The following is a 22,105-nucleotide window of genomic DNA, read 5'->3' on the forward strand; positions in this document are numbered from 1 at the left end:
AACGTCTCCCGGTGTTGCGTTCACTGACGTTCTAACGCCCCATGTACACACACGCACACATCCCGTCAGAGAATCTGTCAGTACATTGAATGTGGGACAGAGCCTTAGCCATTCCCTTTGAAGCAGCTGCTGTTGTCGGTGTAAAAGTGCCGTAACGCCTACAAAGCCCCGGCCAGGAGCTCACGGAGCCACTAAGCATGAGTAATACACGCTGACTGAGGTTAAGAAAGTCCCATCGGTGGTGGAACTTTTTTTTTTTTTTTTTTTTCAGCCTCAGACTTGGACTGAACATTTGGCTGAGGGAGCGTGTGCTGCTGGGTTGTTGTGTTCGTACTTTTCATACCACCGTGGTTTTGTTGGATGTGATGATATGCTTTTATTTACTGACTCATGAGCCATGTACGACTTTGAACTTACCGGCAAACAGACTCGTGGCCCTGATCTCCATGTGCTGCTGTAGTATTAATGCATCATTAAGATGCATCCCTGCCATGTTCTTTGACTTTTGTTTTACATAATGACTTGTGATTTTTGCTGAGAGAGCACAAATGACGTGCTGTGTGTGTGTGTGTGTGTGGGGGGGGGGGGCGCATTGAGAAACAAAAGGCTTGGATTATGAACTTCATTATGTGTGACAACCGGCACAATATTGATGGCAGAGTTGAGTCCCAGTCATTGCACTGCATTAGGACCTCTGCATTGAATTAATGTACGATTCCTGATCCAGTAATTAACAATCATTCGGGGGCCGTGTCCCTTTGCAAGTAATCACTAATTGCAATGATAATTCCTGCTTCCATATAAGGCAAAATTACCAATGCAAACCAGCTAACGGTTCTAATTAAGCTCCGGTTCCTCTTCCTTTCTGTCTGCCTGAGTTCTTTGTGAGCACATGCAATGTGGAGTTTTGTTTACGCTGCATCACTAAAGACCATTTATGATTATTATTATTTACTTTTTATTTCTCTGTCATCAAGCTGCAGTGTTGCCTGAAGGAAATAGTGTTTGCTCTGTTTTAGAATGGATTTTATCCCATTGTCACTCATATATGTGCAATGCTTGTTTCTATGCTTTGGCACAGTGTGTGTGTGTGTGTGTGAAGGGGGTTGGGGGGGTGTTGGGTTTAGATATAAGTATATTTTAAGTATATATTCTCACTTTCTCATCTTCATACTTATCAATATCATCGAAGTGCTATGCTGCAGCTCAGACAAGTCAAGTGGGGTTAATGACATCTTTCAAGACCAGGACGTAGAACAGAGAGCCGTAGGATTATTATCCCCCCCTCCGCAACCCCACCTCAACCCTGTGAGCTGAACATTCGGGGAGGGAAATGGCCCTTTTCATACAAATGAAATGAAATATGTCAGTCAGTGTGATTGTGAAAACCGAGCCGTCTCGGACTTGTGTCTGCCCTCCAACTTGAAGTCGGTTCATGTTCTCCTCTCCCCTCTTTGTCTCCTGCTCTCCAATGGCCCCGCAGATCAGACTTTAGTCGATAAAGTGCTGATGACTTGAAATGCTTTGGCCTTTATGAATACAAGCGAGACTCTGATCTCGTCGGGGAACAGTATTGTATATTAGAGATGGGATGTTTTGCGGCTGCAAAGTTGGAATAAATGCAGAGTAGCAAGATGATGATGTCACGTTGAGCTTGGCGAGAGGAAAACAAAATAGGCCTTACATTGTCACTATGCAGCAGGTGCTCAACCCTTGGAGGAAACCAGTGTAGTTTTAGGGTTTCTATGAATAATCCTGCAGGACTCAAACAAGATGATGAGATCATCAACACGTCCAATCATCTGCAGGTCGTGTGTTTGGCAGCTGACATTCACAGCTACATAGAATAGACCTCGACTTGATGTGACATTCTTCATTCGTCCTCCTTTATGGAGATCTGAATCGGATTGTTTTATCTTTAAACGTTCAAGCGCGTCTCAGACAATGAGTCCGTTGTCTACGTCTTTGTGTTTTATGGCTTTGACCACACTTGCCGAAGGAACAAATCTGGCTCCTTTCAATGCACGAGTTGGCACAATATTCATGGACGGGTTCTTTTTTTTTTTTTTTTTTGTTATTCGGAGTTCGCTGTCACGCCGCGAGTCGCGCTTTGTTCAAGAAAACTGAGGTTTCAATCAGCCTGTCTACCTGCAGCCGTTCGCCGAGTCGACCAAAATGGATGTTTGTCAGCAGCGGTCCTAAAATGGGGGTATGATGGCGATAGCGGCGGCCATGTCTGTGAAAACACCATTACCTCCATGTCACGCCTCAATCACTCCCCATTGTGCGATGACCTCTCCCCACCCTCGTCCTCTCACTGCCGGGGCTGATCTCCCATACATGTCGTAGCAGTCGATCACAGCTGACGTACGGAGGCGCGCCGAGCCGTAATGGACGGCCCCGGAGCTACAACAGCCCCGATGGCATATCAATTACCGATCAGCACCCCCCCCCCCCCCAACCCCCTGGCTGGGCGCCAGCGTGCACCACACCCGAGCCAAGTCAATGAGATGATGCTCAAACGCAGCTATTACGGTGCGTTTTTGCCGCATACAAATGAGGCCGTGTCAAGTTGGCTGCCCACCTGTCCGATCTGTCAGCCGGGGGGGGGGGTGAGAGTTGAGGAATCCGTAAAAACGTTTAGTTCATGTGCACGTGCGCGCGCGGCATGAGGCAATGAGGTGATTTCCCAGACTCATTTGGAGTCGCAGCTGTTTTATCTGTTCACTCTTTTGATTGCTGACCACACATCTTATGCACGCCCCCCCCCACACACACACACACACACTCACACACACACACACACCACACACACACACACACACACCACACACACCCACCATCTTACAATATTGCAGCAGTGCCACCAATGCTGCTGGGCAGTGGGGGGTGGAAATCAGTCAAACACACACACTCACACACACAGATGGCTGGCATTACTGCAGCTGTGTGGCCCCTAATGGTCGGCTGAAGTGATTGATAAAAAGCAAACAGTTGCCCCGCAGGGGGGACAGATGGAGGCTGGAACTGGCACTGGAGTTTCAGAGGAAAATACTGTGACAACACAAGACGCTACTGAAATTATTAATGACGCCAGCCTAGATGGGCTTGATAAAGCTGCCATCTTACAAACAGGGTCCTGTGATGAAGAGATAATTCCTGGAACTGGAAGGAAGTAAACAGACACATGATTTCAGCTGACACAGTTTCACTGGAGGAAACGGCAGGGATGAGGCTCCCCTCAATACTTGATTGGCGACGGGGAAAGAAACGCTATCGGAGAGACGTAAAATGGCCGCAGGAGCTGGGAGCAGCCGTTCCACGTCCACACAAAGCAAACACTGTTCCACTCCGCTGTTCTTTCTCACCTCCACTGCTGGCGAACCTCGCTGAATTTACACTTGACCTCCTGCGCTGAATTGGGGGACCAATTAGTGCGAACGGAGCAGCCAATCAGAGCGCCGACAGAACCTTATCAGGTGCATGTTCCAATCGGTGGTTCTGTGCAGATTAGTGATGTCTGCCACTGAGCCAGCAGGAGATTTTGTTTCCCTGCAAAAAAAAATGTTTGCTTCTTTTAACAGGACAATTTAATTGCAGCGAGCAGCACGAGAAAACACGCACACACACATAGAAAACATCCTTTTCCTACAACAACCTACACAAAGTTCCAGTGAACAACTGACCATAAAGGAAACACCCATGTCAACCGTTTCTTCATTTCCTCCTCCTGAATACTGTTTTACTGTTTTAATCACATTTAATCCTGTCTGTTCTTATGTTTTAATGCCTTTTGATAATTTCATCTTATTGTAACGTCGCTCAGCTCGTTTCATTGTAAAAGCACTTTGAGCTGCATGTGCTTGAAAGGTGCTGTACAAATAAAGTATTATTATTATCAGAATGTAAATGACTGATACTTGTATTGCTTTTTTTGTAGAAAATACAAGCAGGGTCATTACAATATGCTTTGTAAACCTCTAAACTCATCTGTCCCTCAACAAAGTCATTACAATCTCTTGCGGTGACCTCCAAAGACAATCCTCTTAACAGCCGCGTGCTGAAACAGGCAACTTTGGTACTTTTTTTTGTGTGCGGGAGCTCGATAAGAGACATTAATTGCCCTGCTTAGCTTAGCGTGCTCCACTAACCGTTTTTTGCCTTATCTGTGTCCTGTCTCCCTCCAGCACCACCAAAGTTTTTAAGAACCCCCCAATGACCAAACAGGCGTGCAAGGAGGCGTGGCATCCTTCATCTGCCAAGCTACAGGAGATCCGCGGCCGAAGATCGTGTGGAACAAGAAGGGGAAAAAAAGTCAGCAACCAGAGATTTGAGGTATTAGGTCTATTGTTCTGATGTAAAATGCTCGACAAGAACTGGAATGCTTCACCAATGCTTCTTGGCTCCTGCTCACACATAATCCATCGCGCCATGTTCCGCTCACTTCCGCTGAGACTTGCCACGACGCATTAGCGAGCTCCAATAATCATGTATGAAGTACGAGGGAGGAGAAAAGGGTAACGTACGGGACACCCACTGATGTTTTTTGACTTCTGATTGATACTTTTTTGTCATTTTAATGGAGCATTTCCATGAAATGAATTTTGCCTACCTAACAAAAACATGGATAATAGGTTTACAGAGCTTCAATTTAAGGTAATTGTGCTTTTAGGCCTTTTTATCTTAAAGTTAAAACACTCTGTCAAAACCTTCTCGTGTCGTCCGACACTTGTTCCAGAAGTCTCTGCAGGAACGTTTCAGACTGAGCTGAGTTGTTCAGTCTCTCTCGCATTCTGAAGGTGCGTCAGTTGGGGTTATCATTTATTTATACATCTCCGCCCTTCGATGTTACTTATTTTAGAGAGTCCCCGCAAAGCTCAGATCACAACCCAGCGGTGTAATTAAAAAGACAAGAAAAAAGCAATTGGACGGAGGGAAAAGACAATCTGCAGTGTGACCGAGATCCCACCATTCGCCAGCTTAATTCAAAGTGAAAGCGGAAGAAGCCGCTTTCACGTGTAAATATCCTTTTGCTTTGTGGCGTCTTTTTTTCCCCCCGAAACGCATGACCTGCCCTCCTTGTTTTGGGCTTGAAGCTTTGATTTCTGGTCAGCTTTCATCAGATGCTCATGAGTCAAAGCACATCATCGCAGAACCCTGATAACATTTCCTATTCATTTCTGTGTCAGACGTCACTGTTTGCACCCCCACCCCCCCCCAAGATGCCGTGTTTTGCCTCCGACAGGGTGGCAACGCTTTAACCTGGGCCCTTCACACTCTCTCCTTTGGGTCTCACAGAAATCTAATCTTATCAGAGTTCATGGGCGTTTGCATTGCATTGCCGTGCTGAGTGCTCACACACCCCAGCTTCCATTCCCCCCATCGCCTCACAGGGCTGGCTGGCCGGCCGCCACCATCTCCATGCCCGCTCAATCATGCACGGCTGGCCCTCCTGCCATCTCCTAACAAAAACCCATTTCCTTTTAGCGGTCGTACAACTTCCCTTCTAATTCCGCTTTGACTTAAGTAAAGCAGCCGCCGCCATCGCCTGCTATCAGCTTGAACGCCGCTGTCGCTTGGCAAATGAAATGTCCGGGGTGTAACATGCACAGATGTTGAATTCTAAAAGTTGTTTGGAGGTCCTCTGTGTGCTTGTGTGTGGATGTGTGCGAGAGCGTGAGAGGTCGCAGGCCTCTGTTGTATTGAAAATCGACCTTAAACGAGATTGAGTTATGACACAGGGCTTTCTAAAATCAGTGAGTATCCAACATGTAGCATGCCCAACGAGCTGTATCAGCTACGGACACCTGTTTGTGAGCATTTTATATGTCGTCCGTCTAAAACAGTCCTCACCCCATAGTACAACTGTCCCTAACTGTTTATCAAGCCGTCTCGAACTGTTTGTGCTTGTTTCTGTCCCATCGAAACAAACCCAGTGTGATGAAGAGAGCGTTTAACTTTAAGAGTGGGGACACATTCCGACTGAAAATTCACCCAGCGACCTCCGATCAGAGCAAAACGGTGTGACCTCAACCCATTCTTAAAGTTAGTCAGCCACACTGATTAGCTGATTTCAGCTGCACACACATATCCCAGAAGTGACAACTGATACTTATCAAGCACCAGTCACATTTTGTACAGTATGTAAAGCACAATATTCACAACATTTCACAACACTCTAGGGGCTTTCTGTCATCGGAAGCACATTGTGTCAGTCACCATCAGTGTCGTTAGCCAAATGTGAATGACTGTCATTTGTTTTTTTTTTGTTTTGGTTCTGCGGAAGGTCCCTCACCTGTTGTGAACCATAAAATCTCCTTTAACATATCTTGTCTCTCTCGCACCTGCAGGTGATAGAGTTCGACGATGGCTCTGGCTCCGTGCTAAGGAATTCAGCCCTTGCGCACGCCCCGAGACGAAGCCATATATGAATGCGTCGCCTCCAACAGTGTTGGGGAGACGAGCGCTACCACCAGACTCACTGTTTTACGTGGTAGGTTCTTCTCCGCGACCTGAAAAGGGAAAAAAAAACAACCCAAAACTTAACATGCCCTTTTTTCTCCCAGGTAAGCTTCCATCCCTTGTCTTCTGTCCTCTGTGCCGTCAAAACCCGATGAGAGACGCGGGGTTACGCTCACATTGTATATTCTCACTTGATAAGATTTAGTCCATTAGCAAGTTTCGTTTTTTACGTGGCTTAGGTCATTTGCATACCGATCGCTGACATAATAATTAAGACGCCAGTTAAATTATGCAAATAGTCATCCTTCCCCAGCCTGCGGTGGTTTAATGGAAAAGCTCAGCAATAATTTTCAGATCAGTCATTTTTCATCACCACGCATCAGCTCAACAACCATTTGACCGTGGAAGAAATCCACCAGTGTCTTCTTTCATGAGAAACTTTTCTTTTATTATTATTATGATTTTGGCGGGGCACTATTGGAACAGCAGAAGTCGCCAATATCAGCGACTGATGCTTGTTAATAATCACTCCAAACCAACCCGGGGCGGGAGCGGTCCAGGCACTTTGTCAGCGAGCTGAGAGGATAAAAGCGAGGGGACGAATACGGAGCCAGTTGACGGAGCCACTTTTATAATAAGCACAGAGGAGAATTTTATCTTGATTACACACAACATTCTATTCAAAGGCAAATCTGTTGCAGCCGTGAGCTGAAAAGGGCTGCGTAATATCTCTGTGAAACACGACTTGTTTGGCCGTGAATAGACAAAATGGCTTTGGAATAAAAAGATGCACTGGGCCGCCTGAATGAAGTGTGCTCCATTATTCGCCACAATTACACAACGGTGGCAAATGAGCTGCTATTGATGCAGCCTATAGAAAAAAACGCTGGCCCTGCGACTACGCCCCCCCACCCCCCCCCACACACACCCCCAACCCCCCCTTATCTCTCCAGTGAGCTGACAAAAGGCCCTTTGCACTGCCTCCAGAGGCCGATTGAAACAGGAAGGTGGCACGTTCACATGGAGCACAAAGTATGTGTGCGTGCAGCCACACAGGCACATTTCTCTCCCTCTCTATCTGCTTTTCACCCCACCCCACCCCTCCCCAGTAGATAGCAGCTGAGGGCTGGCTGGAGGACGGTGTTCTTCCAGCCCCTGCTGCCTAGCATTAGCATGTTTATTACCATTTCCATTTTGCTCTTGTGGCTCGCGCTCATTTCCCATCATTGTATTGAAGAGGAGTAGAAGCCTATTGCAGGCTTAAAAAAAAAAACAAAAAAAACATGGCAAGACGGGGGGAAAGCTGCTTCTTTCTCAGCTGCCCGTCCCCCACATTGCCTCCTGCAGATTTACACATATGCATTTTTGATTATTCTTCCTAACTTGTTGCAAGAGCAGCATTCCGAATAAATAGCTTGACACACAAAGTTTGATGTAAATCCAAAGGAAATGTTGCTGAATGTAAAAAATAAATAAGCTTCATATATCAGATTGTACAATACTCACATTTTACACATAAAGTACAAAATAAGGAGGGCTTCAAATGTGGAGGATTCCCTGGCACGGATGCTTCCTATATTAATGAGAAGGTCGAAGAGGTCACTTTTTTTTTTTTCTTTTACTAAATTACTCATGATAAATACACATCACACTCTACAGTTTTGCTCCCCTGACTCTTGGAGTAGAGAAGTAGTGCACCAAAGCCAGACATTAGGTGTAATAGATATCAAGCGACTGTTGGTCTAGTTCATTTGTGCACCAATGGTCTGTGGAAATGACTGTAACGCATCTGTTGTGGGATGCTCGCCCACGGGGGGCGACGCCACATTCCACAAAGGAAAAGCCCATTGTTGTAATTGCAATGCGACGAGGTGGGACACGAGGTGACAAATCCCCAGTCCTGAGGATATATAGTATGCCAATGGGCCCAAACTTGATGGGAAGCACCATTAGTAATGAACTTCTTGGCTTCGGGGAAGCGATTTGCATGAAAGTCAAATTCTGCAGTGTAATGACGTTCTGAGTCAAATCTGCAGGCCGACACAAGTTGTACTTTCTTTAGCGCCCTCTGATTACGTGTGAGATGAGCTAACTCATATGTGATTCGCATATTTCAAGTCAGTTTATCTTGATGATTAGTTTTTTGAAAAATGGCAGGAGGGGGACTGAAAAACTAACATTTTAGTTGGAGGTGGCGTTCGATTTCGCCTGTAATGTTTCCATAAGACCTTTGGATGCTCTGAGCTGACATGTTGCACACTTCTGAAAAGCTCTTGGACACCTCACAAGGCTTTTGACTGTTCTCCAGAAGAATGACGTGTGCTGCAGGTCATGATTCAGGCGCGGATTAAGGGATTTATATTGCATCCTCATACCCCCATTATGCTGTCAACTGCCATTTCCTGTGCCCAGCACACAACCGTGCAAACTTATGTAGCTGTGTACAACTTCGCAGTGGGAGCGGAAAATGAGAAGGCGCTCTTCTGTGACGGGGAAAAAAAACAGAATGCATCAATTGCATTTGTGGGGAAGGCTGCAGTGCAGTGGTCAGAGCTCTGTACCTGAGACGGATCGTTCAGCAAATATGATCAGTGGTTACCCAAAGACAGCATATGCATGCAGCCTGTTGTCAGTCAATAAAAGGAAGCTCATGTTATGTATATTCCAGGTCGCATTTCATGATCTACTCGACGTAAGTTTACGGACGGATGAATGCAAAAACATTACAATAATATAAATGTGTTGGTACAATGGAATTGCTTTGAAATATAAATGCTGTGTCAGCACTCTTGAGCTGCAGGAAGTGACCACTGACTCTCCTGCTGCAAACGTCAGTGACTGTTATGATCCTTGTGTTCATTAGACATGTCATTAAATATCCAAAGGGGTCCGATTGGTGCTACTCTCCCCTCATATCCCAACTTTACTCTTCATATATCACAAAAATGGACACGTGAAGACAAGATTCATTATTGTAATTAAAAAGATGGAGCTCAGTGTCCTCACAGGCATTGATCGTGGGTGTGTGTGGGAGACACACACACACACACACACACACACACACACACACACACACAACCAGCCTCAGCACGTTGTAAACCGTGTGAGCTCACTCAGTATCTGTAAAATGTGTAGGGTGATTTTTAAAACAAAACTGCTGCCAGCAAGATTGATGTGAGACTTTACCGTCCTGCCTCGTGTGCAAGGAAACATCTGCTGGATCCAAAACGCTCTCTGAACATGATAGATGACTCAGCGCATGTTGTGGCCGTGTATTCATTTTAATAAAAGTAAACACAGCCTTGTAAATGAATAATTATTGATCAGGACAAATGAGGTGTGTGTTTTCCCCCCTCTGGCCTGTCGGATGTCCCAGTTCTGAGCTTTAAGAATTAAAAATGAGAATTTAAAATCGGTCTTCTTTTTAAAAATCTGGTGCTGGTGAACCTAAAGAGGTTGAATGATTGACCATCTTCAGTGCCATTACAGTACATGAAGCTCCGAAACTGAAGCCATCAACCGTCATCCACTCCAGACAACCCACTGACACGTTCCAAGATGCTAAATCAGATGCTAGAACAACAACATTGGTGGGAAAAAACTGTTTTGTGGAGGCAAAATATGCAAAATGCAAACATGATCGCAAATGAATCACAGTGATTAGCTAAGGGTGAATGCTGCAGTAGACAAATTTTGAGTTGTACATTGCACCGGGAGATGCTAGCTCACAAAATAAGGAGGATACGTATGTGCACGTCTGAGCCAGGTAATCACTGGGTGCTAATGCTGCAAACTTTGATCTGAGCTGCACTCTATCCGTTAATTCATCCAATGATCTTGAGAAAGTCTGCAAAGCCGATGTGGGGTGCAAATTACAAACTAAGGAACTTTGAGTTGAGAACATAAATCATGTGGTAAGAATGGATTGGCGAGTCTGAAAAAGCTGACAAAATAAAGGCTCATCCATGTCTGCCTGCTCTGACACATTTTTGGGACTGCATGTCTGCGAACACTGAAAGGCCTGATATAACCCTGCTTCCATTAGGGCTCTTTGAGAACCGAGGTCCCCTCACAGGAAGTTAGCGAGCGTGAATAATCTCCATACTCCCGTTTTCCTGTTGCAAGCTTTTAGCCGTATAAATGATTGAAACGTCTGGTGCAAGTTTTCATTTGTTGTTGATTTTTTTTTCCTCCTTCTTCCTCAGGAGGTAGTGAACTTGTATTACTCCGATTCCTCAGGCCTTCCTCTACACCACACGTCTCCCAGAGCACTCCTCTGAGTTTGATGATACCCTGTTCAAATGGGCGAGTCTCGAGCCGTTACCCGGAAAGATACCGAGTCAGATTTTGAGGCAGCGGCTTTGACAGCGGATGTGCACACACATCAACGGGCAAACGTTTCGCACTCTGAAAAATCTTTTCACCTTTTCACGTCTTTTCACGAAAAATCTTTTCACCATTGACAGTGTGCCTGTTACTGAAGCATTTTACCGTTTTTGCCTTCCGTACATTTGGAGGATTCATGCATTCGTGGTTCCGACCTCCGGCTCTTGCACCTGAACCACACAAACCAAAAAAACTGAATTTGCTTCAGACGCCAAGCTATTGATTTCGTTTGAAACATACAACATCATCCCAAGTGGGCGTTAAGAGTGTAAATATACAATGAAAAGGCTGACTCGCTTGAAACCAGAGCAGATGTCTGCCGGTCTTCAAAGCGAAAGGAGCGTCTGAGAATGGAGGCATCTCGCAGGAAAAGGTACCGAGCGGTTGTTTATATCTTGCATAGCTCGTCCTCTTTATTTGCGAAAGGCTTCAAGCACTCCAGAGGCTCTCATGAGGGTCGATGGGGTGTTAAGATACAGATTAAAGAAAAGAGGCGTCCTCAGGTTTATTTAGTTAAGCGAGAATGAGTTACATCCGTGGGAGCTTAACAGCTCAAAGCGTTGGCAGATCCCCCCCTCCTTAATATTTCACTAATCAGATCAAATAACAAGTTCATTTCTCCAACTCTAACTCAATGGGATGTTTCTTTCTATGAAGTAAATAATTCCTCTAGGTAACAACCAGCAAATTTGCAATCCTGAAGAAGGGGGTGGAGAAGCAGAGACAGACAATGACAGATCTAGGGAGTTCGAACTCCAACTGGGTCCACGCAAATGAGGAGTAAATGACAGACAGAGGTGTAGGTGGAAGAACATGAAGGCGATGGAGGTCTGTCATCCCTCTCTTCACTTCCCCCCCGGGTGATCGTGAGTCAGATCAGTACATCTGGCCATTGCGGACGCTTGGTGCGTCAAGCAAGAAGAGGAGGCATCTGGGCGTACATGGAGCTTTGTGCCTGGCGTCCTATCCAGGCCTTTCACCCTTCCTGCTTCATCTCTCTTTTTTCATCTCCACTTTCATCCATCCATTTTCGGACACGAACCCTAAGGGGAATCAGACACTAACACACTCTCTCTGCTCTCGTTCTATTCTTTCCACTCCAAATCCGTTTAGGTTGTAAGCGGAGGAACATCACAGCTAATCCGTCATGTTAATGAATGACGTGGAGCCCAGGGAGCGCCCGGCGTCTTGCCAGGAGCGGTGTCTGTGTCTGTCGTCTGCCCTTTGCCTGGGCCATTGAACTTGGCCCAGCAAGGTTTCACTTCACGTAGCATTAAGTCCGAGAATTTGAACCTGGAGCTTGTTCCTACATTCATTAACTGCTTCTTTGTAGTGTTTTCTACATCTCACCTATAAACATGGTGCAAAGGCAACTACAAAAGTGTAGTTTTCATGACTATAAAAGATGTAAAATAGTCAAATGAGTGGAAATTATAGGCTGGTGAAAGCAGTTTTCACGGATGTTTGAAGTATACTATTTCATCATCAAAACTTGAATCCAAACTATATGAGTCCTCCACAGTCAACGGGGATGAGGAATGGTTAGGATCACTCATCTGTGAAGGTTTTCGTGGAGGGAAAAAAAGAAGAGCTGATGATTAATAGATCGACCGGGCTGTGGTACTTTCATAATCTCATGCGTTTGGGAAAGGTTTTTAATGACAAATAAGAAGCGTTCAATTACGCAATCTCAAGGGGATTTATAGAGGAAACAATCAGTGCAGGGCAAAGTGTTAGCGGATGCTATTTTTCACTGAGACAGAGCGCCGTGAACTCTGGCGGCGCTTTCTGAGCCTTCACCTTCTCCCTCCCACATTTTGTCCATCATCACAAGCGAGTAAAGAAATACATCGGATATCCATTTCCTCTTCCTCCCTTAAGGCAACTGGGGTGTAATAAAATTTCAGAGAATAGTGGATGGCCTCTCATTGCCTGCCCGTCGGCTTCATCAGTTTTGCCAAAAAAGACTGTATCTGTTAAGCAAATTACTGCTCTACCTTTTTAGAGGTGCTGGGCTGAGTGAGACATCGTGCCACTTTAGGCTGGAGTGGATCTTGTCCTCTTAAAACTACTACAGCCGATTGGGATTGAGCCAACGGTGCGACGTTTGCAGTAATATTCATTAGAAAGCTCGAACGTCATACTAACAAGCTAAATCAAAGCATGTTCTCATTTGTTGAGTAACTGCAGTGTGCTGAGTAAATATCCACACGCATCCCGGACAGGGAATAAAACTACTGGGAAAGATGGACATTAGAATATTTGTGTCGTAGCTACATGATCAATTTCAGTCCATTTTTTTTCAACATTTGTACTCGTGTTGAGACTGTCAATGTGTTTTTCGTTACAAGAAAAACGTAGACACTGTCAGAGTCCTCCTCCTTGGGTTGAGTTTAGCGTTGGGGATTTGAATGTATTCACAGCTGAGATACGTTGATCGTGAGCTGCCGTGGCAGAACAGTGTGAGACGTTTGGACCCGAGTCTTCCTCCCTCGAAACGTGAACTTTACATTTGTCTGAGGCTTTGAAACATGATGAACTGTGGCCCCCCCAGGCCCCGGTTGATCTCACATTAGGATCTTTTCCAGCCACGACATAATAATAAGACTTAAGCCCAGATATTTGCCATGTTTTAAAATAATCTGAAAGGTGACTCAGAGTTCAGTTCAGTCTGGGAACCTTTTCAGAGAAACTCTGGAAAGGTGAATTTTCGAAGCCCCCCCTCCACCACCACCACCAACCACACAGTGCTGCTTTATTAGAAGTGCTGAGCATTTTGTTTTCCATTATTGGATTACACTAGCTATATCTGCCAAATGCAGGCCCCGGGAGGCTTATTCGGGAAGTCTGGCTCAAAAGACGCTCTGGAGGAAATTTAATCTGATTTCGACTGGACAACATGTGTGCCAAACAACACTGGGATGTATCAATGAGACAAATGCAGGCTTTGGATTCTCAGAGGGCACGCAGGGAAAACGTAGACATCTGAATTTGTCATTTCTTCCCAGTAATGATGCACATGTGAGCTGGTCTGACTGTTGCCGCAAAACGAATGGCTGTGGCTTCCAGTTGGCTTTTCTGCCGAGGAAGCATCCTACCGATTGAAATGACCTGGATGTATGTCTGAAGTGCCCCAATGGTGTGCCCTGTAGCGTAGGATCGGCCGGACCACCCAGCTGAGGAGACCGAGAAAATGTGTCCCATAATTCAAACGAGACTGCAAACGATCAGTCTGATCGATGTGGGACGCTGGTCACCTTACATAGCTGTTTCCATCTCGTTTGATACCAGATCAAATACAACTTCACATCAGTGGTTGTGTATTAAAAACGGGAGGTTGGCAGTCCACAGCCTTTGAAACTGAGTGGAAGATACTTTTCTCATTGTCAAAATGTTCAGTGTCAGTGCTGACCTGCCACTCGTGAACGGTGCTTTATGTCCCGAATGTCAAAGGTCATTTTACTCACATCCCAAGTATTCTGAGTATTCACCCAAGGGCAGAATCTACCATCTGACAACGAGCATGAGCGTGAATTATTACGGGCATATTTCAAACAGTGTAAGAAAACATTAGGTTATTTATACGTTTACGAGTGTCACCTCAGCAACGTGGTCGATGCGATGTGAAAGAAAATGAGTTGAAAACTCATGAACAGCAAAAGAATCAAACGAGATGTGACTGAAACGACAAGGAAAAGTAGGACAGAAATTGGACACAAATGGAATGGCTGCCTGTCTCTGTTAATCAGGTGCTGTTTAACGTTTGGCGAATAATTCTGTTTGTGGGGAAACAAAAGCTCAATTAAGAGTCCTATCCTCCGTGCCAACAAAAACAAAACACGTCAGCTGAGCGGGAGGCGGATATTTCGTTTCGTTGAGGTTTGTCTCGGAGGGGATGTATGAACGAGGCTCGCGGGAATGTTTCAGAGACGTGAAAGTAAACAGAACAGAGTTGGTTCTAAATCAACTTCATTCTGGAAAACATTGACATTATTTTGGAATGTACTATTTATTTGCATGTCAATGTTTTGTTTTTTTTCTCTTCCTGTCAGTTGTTGAATACCCTCATCCTTGACTTCTTCCCCAGTTAATTACAAATCCCGGCGTCAAAAACATGAGCTCCTAACTGGTTCTAGGTCAGCGAAGCACTGAAAAGGGCCGATTCCAAATGACGTCCTTATGAGAGTGTGATTAACTCGATTAGCACTCTAACCATGCTAAATTTCCATATCTTCTTCCTCACTTCTTTTGGATTTTCGGGCATGGAAAGAGCTTTGATCAGTGTCTCTCAACTTCAAATTATACGGCACAGTGAGAAAAAAAAATGGCTTTGGCTCCGTCTGCGGAGGAAAATAAGCACTGCTGTCACCCTCCATGGCTAATGTTTTTTGGCCTGTTTTTTTTTTTCTGCTGGCTTAAATCTTATCTGGGGTGGGGTAGAAAGAATCAATGACTTCTAAACTGAGCAAAAATAACCCTTCCGAGCACAGGGGGTATAAAAATGTAAGAATGTCATCCTGAAGATAGATGCTGTGAATTCCTACGCTTCCATAATCCACCGTTCTTGGTCGAGGACGGATCGGCAAACAACAATACGTTTCGACACACACTTCCCCACTGTGCTGCTGTGGCAAGTGACCTGTGACAGCCTCTTGAGGAGATTGTATCCACTCAAATACATCCAACAAATATCTTATTATGGCCTGCAGGGATTTTCCCTGAAGAATAACCTCAACCACAGGGTGAAATGTCGCGTTCCGCTCGGGGAGAAAGAGGTCGGACTGAGTCCTCGTGTGCCACGGAGCTGAAGCTGACTGGAAAAGGCTCATGTTTGTATGGCTTTACGTGGAAAGTCCACTTCAAATTCTTTTTTTTTGTTTTTTTTTGGAAGCATTTGGGCCAGAGCAGCATCTTGGTTAATTCCCTGTCTGTCATGGTTGTTTATGTGGAAGTTTATGTGGAAACTTTACTACTAAATTAGTTTCTGACTGGGGTTTCTGACTGGGGTATCGGCCCCATCACCATCCGTCACCTCAAGACATTCTGTGTCTTCAGTATAGTTTTATCATAAGAAATGAATGAATGGCTTGATTTTACCACTTCTCTACCCAGTGTCAACGAGTATCTTCACCTGACTCCCATTATTTGGTGATTGCGGTTATTGACTTAGTAGACACTGGAGGTACACACACTGGCAGTGATTTCACACTTCTACTTGTAACATTTCAGGAAGGGCCGATGCTGTCATAGTAGGAAAAAGCAACGTTACGTCATGCTAATATTTTCTATTCCAAATCAATACATATAATCTGCTAATGGCTCGAGTTTATGTCCGATGGCCTGATGTCGTCAGAGAGAATCTGCTCACTGTTGTACTTTCTAAGCCAATGTCCTTTTTATATTCCTCCCATACTTGGCACCATGCACTCATAGGGCCTGATAGCCTGGCAGCTAATGTGTGCAAATTGTCATTGGGAGTCTTTTCATACCAAGCACCAGTGCTCAGCACTTTTCCAGAAGGTGACTTCAGCATTTCTCTCCCTTCCATCTCATTTACTGTGCAGATCCATTGTTGAATATACAGTATGGCTGTGTGAAGCAGCGGCTGCCCTTGTCTTAGACCGTCCTTGAGATTGCAGCCCTCAGCGAGGTAAAAAAAAAAAAGAGAGAGAGAGGCAGGAGAAAGAAATTGTGTGTAAAATGTCTTTTGTTAATTCCACCTTTCAGCTCTGACTTTCAAAATATTTCACAGGATGTCTGTTCAAACCATAAAGTACATAGTACATTAACCCCGAGGCGCACATGCACAGACAAATTCACGACAGGGGCCAAACTTTTCCAATTGCACGTCGTATCAGGATGCAGCTCGGAGTGGTAATGAATTGCCTTCATGCTGATAATTTATGGAACTAATGTAAAGCCTCGCTGCCTGTCTGTTGGTGGAAGTGCAAACATAGCACTTAGGAAAAACTGCTAGCAGCTCGGCTCTGCTTGATTAATTATTTCATTCTTTACTTTTTAACACTTTGTCAATAGCCTGACTTCTCCAGAGTAAGTACACCAAACACGGCGTGGCTCAAATTAAACAGTGTTTAGTCTGGTTTCATTCCTGTCTCGTGGCCTTGTAAGGAAAATGTTGCAGCAGCTCTCGCTTGCTAATCACATCCCATTCACTCTGGCAAGGAAATGAGGCTGTAGCGAGGAGTGGCTTCATCTGAAGTTCTGTGCGTGAAATGTTTTCACCTCAGGGCTGATGTTCCAAGTTTGCGGCTGTTTCTAGATGAGCTCGAGTGCCGGAAACAGATGTGAATGACATTTCTGGGCTGAGTAAGAATGCGACCAAAGAGGCCAAGAAGCCCTTGCAACAGATCATTAATTTTAAATGCACTGCTTGAAGTCATATGAGCTGCCTGCACAGGAGCTGGGGGCTGCTATCATCTAACACATGCATTCAAGGGGGACGGGGAAGTGAAAGTGCCCCTTGTACAACTTGAGCAAGACGCGCCCCCCTCTGCCAAACGGTTTTGTCCATACAGTTGCTTGTCTTATGCAAAAGAGAGGAAAGAAAGGGGACAAAAGGTAATTATAATAAAATAAAACCACTGTGCTGAGTGACACACGGAGGAGGCAATTAGCTGGAGCTGGAGCATCGCTGACTGTAGCACGAGGAAACCTCTTCAAAGACAATTTGTATGTGAAAAACATTCATCAAAAGCAAAGTCAATAAACAAGTGTCTGCTTGTACTTCAGTAAAGACCATAATATAGACCCGCTCTGCAGAAAAATGTTTCTGTTCTGTCTGAATATTTACAATTTACAATGAATTTATTCTCCATCTTCCTCGATTGTGTCTCTTCATACACTTGTTTCTTCCCTTATTCTTGTGATTAAAATCTGTTCTCTATAAGACCCACCGTGACTTGGTTCTTGGCGGTTTGGCATCTTAGATATTCTGTGACTGAGATGAAATTGTGTTTTTAATAAGCAACACATCCATTTTATGTGGCAACAGTGCCGTAACCCATAAACAAGAGGATGCGTGAACATCACTCGTAAAGGAAATGGATAGTAAAAAGGATAAAGGTAGATGTTGCACGTCATGGCGGTGACTAACACTGCAGCACTGTAGTAGAAGGAACAGGCCAGTGTGTCTGGTATGACAAACATCCCACTACTGGCAAGAAAGAGCCTCATATGGGATTAGACATCATTAGGGTAATTTATGACGAGAGAGCTGCTGTGGAAGTGGACGTTTTGGAACATGCATCAAACTTTATCGTTCCGTCTAAAACACATTAGTTCAGACAGGGACACTCAGTTGCCTGGGAAAGTTTTGCAGTTCAGTCTGAAGTCACTCATTTGCAATACAATCTATTTTTGAAAGATTTATCCATCGAGGTGGTTTACCATGCCAAGTCGCCAAGAGCATTGTTGGAAGGCGGCCATGATTGTCATTTGGCTGTATGCACATGCAGGCAACAGCATCTCAAAGCTGTTTCAGACTGATGTGTGCTCATGAAAATTCAATGAAGAAAGTGTCTCTGAAAAGGTCCCGTTTTTACGAAAGCAACAGAAGAGGGTAATTAGTCACATCAAAGCCTGGGCTGGAAAACATAAAGGTGTGCGCAGCGCTCACAGCCATTCAGAAGGAACAGGTCTTGTTTTGCATGTTAGCGCTAAGCTAACCGCTGAGAGGAGGCACATGTGGTGTATGGAATATTCCACATTTGTACCCTCTTGAAGAGCTGCACTCGCCGGAAACCAAAATGATTTCCTGTTTTGAAAGCCTGTTGCACTGCTGAAAAGAACATGGAGAATTATCTCCGCTCACATCTCCAATGACAGAAAGATGGAGCCCGCCCTTGTTCGCTTGGAAGGGAGCACGCAGGAAGAAAGACAGCTCGTGCAACACAGAAAAGCCTCCCGCCGTCAGAAATGAACGTCAAAGCTCCACCTCACTTGAATGGAACGTTAGTCAGACGGGGACTTTACGTGATTAAAAGGGTAATTTTCTCGGAAATGTGAATATTTTTATTTCTTTTTACTTGGACGCCTTGACTGTTAAACATGAAGCTCCGAGTCAAAACAGAGAGAAGCTGCTGGCTTAAGATTGCTGCAGTTTAATATTTAATAGTGGATGAGTGAATCCTCTTCAAATCTAAATATCTGTAACAGCAAAAAAAAACATTTTAAGAAAATGAGTGGAGATATTAACGTGGCAACAGACATTTGTTTGTTTTATTGCTATGTTGACTGCAAGCACCATGTGATGGCCGTAGAATGATCGTGCCATCTGGGTTTAGTTTGTTTTTCCTGTGAACCTCATTTCTCACGATGCCATCCTGCCCGCCACGAGTTGGAGAAACAAAGTTTGGTGATATCAGATCGTCTGTCTGGAAGGGGTTCTACTGAAAGATGTTTGTTGCAGAAGTTGTTGCGTGACCCGATGACATTCTTAACCACTGAAACCATGTTTAACCTCCATGAGCTGATTATGACTCCACTGGTTTAGAACACATATGTGTCCACACACCTTCTCTCTGCTAAGACCTATTGTACTCTGGTTCGTATATTTCACTCCAAGCGTACAGAGAGGGAGAAAACTACTGACGTACTGAAAACTGAGCAACCAAGTCTAGTTTCATACGTCATAAGTGTGTATATTTCCCACTTTTATTTGAAAGGAATTTGTAAATATTTTAGTTTTGTTAAATTATCTCTTAGATTTGCTAGAAATTATTTTCTAGTACTTTTCTTTTCTATACTATTCTATATGGTCATTTAAAAAAACCAAAAAAACCAAATGAATCTAGATGAAATCTGTATCTGTGTCATTTCCCAGCGGCTCGGCCTTCTGCCCAGGGACTGATTCCTTTTTTTTTTTTTTTTAACCACTGACTCACCTTCACTGTCTGTCGATTCGCAGAGGACCAGCTGCCCCCTGGGTTCCCCACCATTGACATGGGCCCACAGTTAAAAGTGGTGGAGCGAACGCGCACCGCCACCATGCTCTGTGCCGCCAGTGGCAATCCTGACCCAGACATCTCCTGGTTCAAGGACTTCCTCCCAGTCAACACCACCAACAACAATGGACGCATCAAGCAGCTCAGATCAGGTAGGCGCCCCCCCACTGAAAACCTAAATACAGCGCAGGGAGTCTTCTTTCTCGTGTCCCCTCGATATGACCTGCTCCCCCACTCCGTCTCCTCGGTTCTCTCATCCTATTCTACTTCACATAATTTAACCTGTCATTTGGCTTTTCATTCTTTAGGTAATGGCATTGTCTCTACTATTTCCTGTCTTCTCTTCTCTGTGCCCCGGTGTGTGCCGTCTGTGTGTCTCCCTTTGTCTTCCAGTGTTGTCATGGGCTGTTGGGATTCTTTCCCTTCTGTGTTTGCTGGCTTCCGCCCTAACTTCTGCTCGCATTACTCACTGCTGTGACTTTTTTAACAATGGATTGTTTTTGCTGTTTTAATTTCCGTCCCACTGCATTGGTGCAGTATCTTTTAATTTTGTGGATCCATTATCTTGATTTTTTTATTTTTTTTTAAACAATACTAATAATCAAAATACAGCTTTATTCAAAGTGATTCTCGACTAGTTGATTCAAACAGGGAATTACACGTAAAAACAAATTATATGTCGATTGCGTAATGGTTGAAATTTAATTTTTAAAACAAATATTTGCTTTTTTAAGTTAAAAAAAGTGCTAATTAGCCAAAGAAGCATCTAGTTTCTCCCTCAACTCAACTCTTTAGTGGCTTCAATTGGTAATGTGCTGCTTTGTGTTCATTTGCTTGTGATGTACAGTAACATACGTACGGCTGCACATCACAAGTGTGTGATCTTTAAAGATTAGCCTCTAAAAGTAGCTGTCAACTAACATTCTAGCCCACGTGTAAGAGCTCAAGTCTTGTATGTTTGATCACCTGTCTCCACAGATTTCACAGCTGTCCTTTGTTAACCCCCTCTAACTTGTTTTCAAGAGAACTGTGTCGCATTAACCCGAATGTCACTTGGAGTTGAAAAAGCATTAACGAAACCTTGTTAACGCAACCTAAAGAACATAATCATATTCTTATGCTGTCTTTCTTCTCTCTATATTTTTAAATCTACAGAATCCTTTGGTAAGTGCTTAGCTCTAAAGCACACATCACCCCACTAATTTCCATGTTTCCTACAACTATTAAAATGCATGGCATGCATTTTACTAACTGACCAGCTCAGTTTCAGGGCTACTAGAGGCACACACACACACACACACACACACACACACACACACCCCAACCCCACAGTGCCCCCCCCCCCCCCCCCACACTGCCACTTTAGCGTACTGTAATATTGCCATATACTGACCCGGGTAAATGACCTGTCCTCACATTCCACTGACTCACTGACCCCCCACTCTTACTCACTCACTTTGTCGTTTTGTAGCACCACAGGTATGGCAATGACAGGGTTTAGGGGAGGTGACCAGCTCAGGTCAAGCGGGGGGGTGGGGGGTTCAAGGGTTTTAAGCAAATCTGCTGTCACTCTCATGCAAAGTCCTCAGTCTTTCCCCTCAATAGCTGGTCTTCATTGCCACTTCCAAAAATGGCACCTCCCCGTGGTACATCAATGTACTTCTTCTCTGACACATGAGTTTTCTATGATGAATCCTGTTTTTTCTTTTTCTTTTTTTTTGCCAGTAGAGTACAGAAAAGTTCATATTCTCTTTCTCTCTCCTTTCTCTTTCCTCTAGTACTTTATTTTGGTACCCTGTTAAATCTAATTTGATTCTTCTTCCAAAGCCCCCCAGCCTCTATCTACACGTACTAATGCTTCTTCTTTCTAATCTTATTTGCATTCATATTATCCACCCAGGTGGTACACCAATAAGAGGTAAGAGTGCTGAACTGACGTTCACAGAATGAAAGTAATACAAATTCATTCTTGCTGTCAACTCATCCATTCAACTGAATCACTTCCATTTTTGTCCTGTTTACCAAATCCAAATTCCATTACATTTATATGGACCTTCCTTCTTATTTGTCCCGTTCTGTTGACTATATTTGTCTCCCATCTTTTTCTGTCTACTTACTTCTTTGTATTCTGGTTTCAAGAGCCTGTTTAGCTCAGTTGTGATATGCTTGCCCTGGCTCAAATAAGCATATCCAATGACAATTATTTTTTTCAAACTATATTTTTTCTGTTCATTTTTGTTTTCGTTTTGGCCATAGCAAATCATGCGTCCCTCTTTTTGTCCAACTAAAACAAC

General features: G+C 44.4%; 1 protein-coding gene across 1 annotated transcript; it reads left to right on the forward strand.

Annotated features, from left to right (window-relative positions):
• Positions 1-4,187: 4,187 nt before the first annotated feature.
• Positions 4,188-21,761, forward strand: LOC144738596 (receptor-type tyrosine-protein phosphatase delta-like; the record flags this gene model as incomplete). Its single annotated transcript, XM_078621605.1, is given in 8 exon segments — positions 4,188-4,216; positions 4,218-4,304; positions 4,306-4,335; positions 6,351-6,389; positions 6,391-6,493; positions 19,775-19,963; positions 20,967-20,975; positions 21,712-21,761. Coding segments are annotated over 8 exon segments (536 nt in total), but the record flags the coding sequence as incomplete, so codon positions are not given.
• Between the last annotated feature and the right edge of the window lie 344 nt (positions 21,762-22,105).

Source organism: Lampetra planeri, unplaced genomic scaffold (assembly GCF_965212315.1).
Source record: "Lampetra planeri unplaced genomic scaffold, kcLamPlan1.2.h2 scaffold_1077, whole genome shotgun sequence".
Lineage (NCBI taxonomy): Eukaryota > Metazoa > Chordata > Hyperoartia > Petromyzontiformes > Petromyzontidae > Lampetra > Lampetra planeri.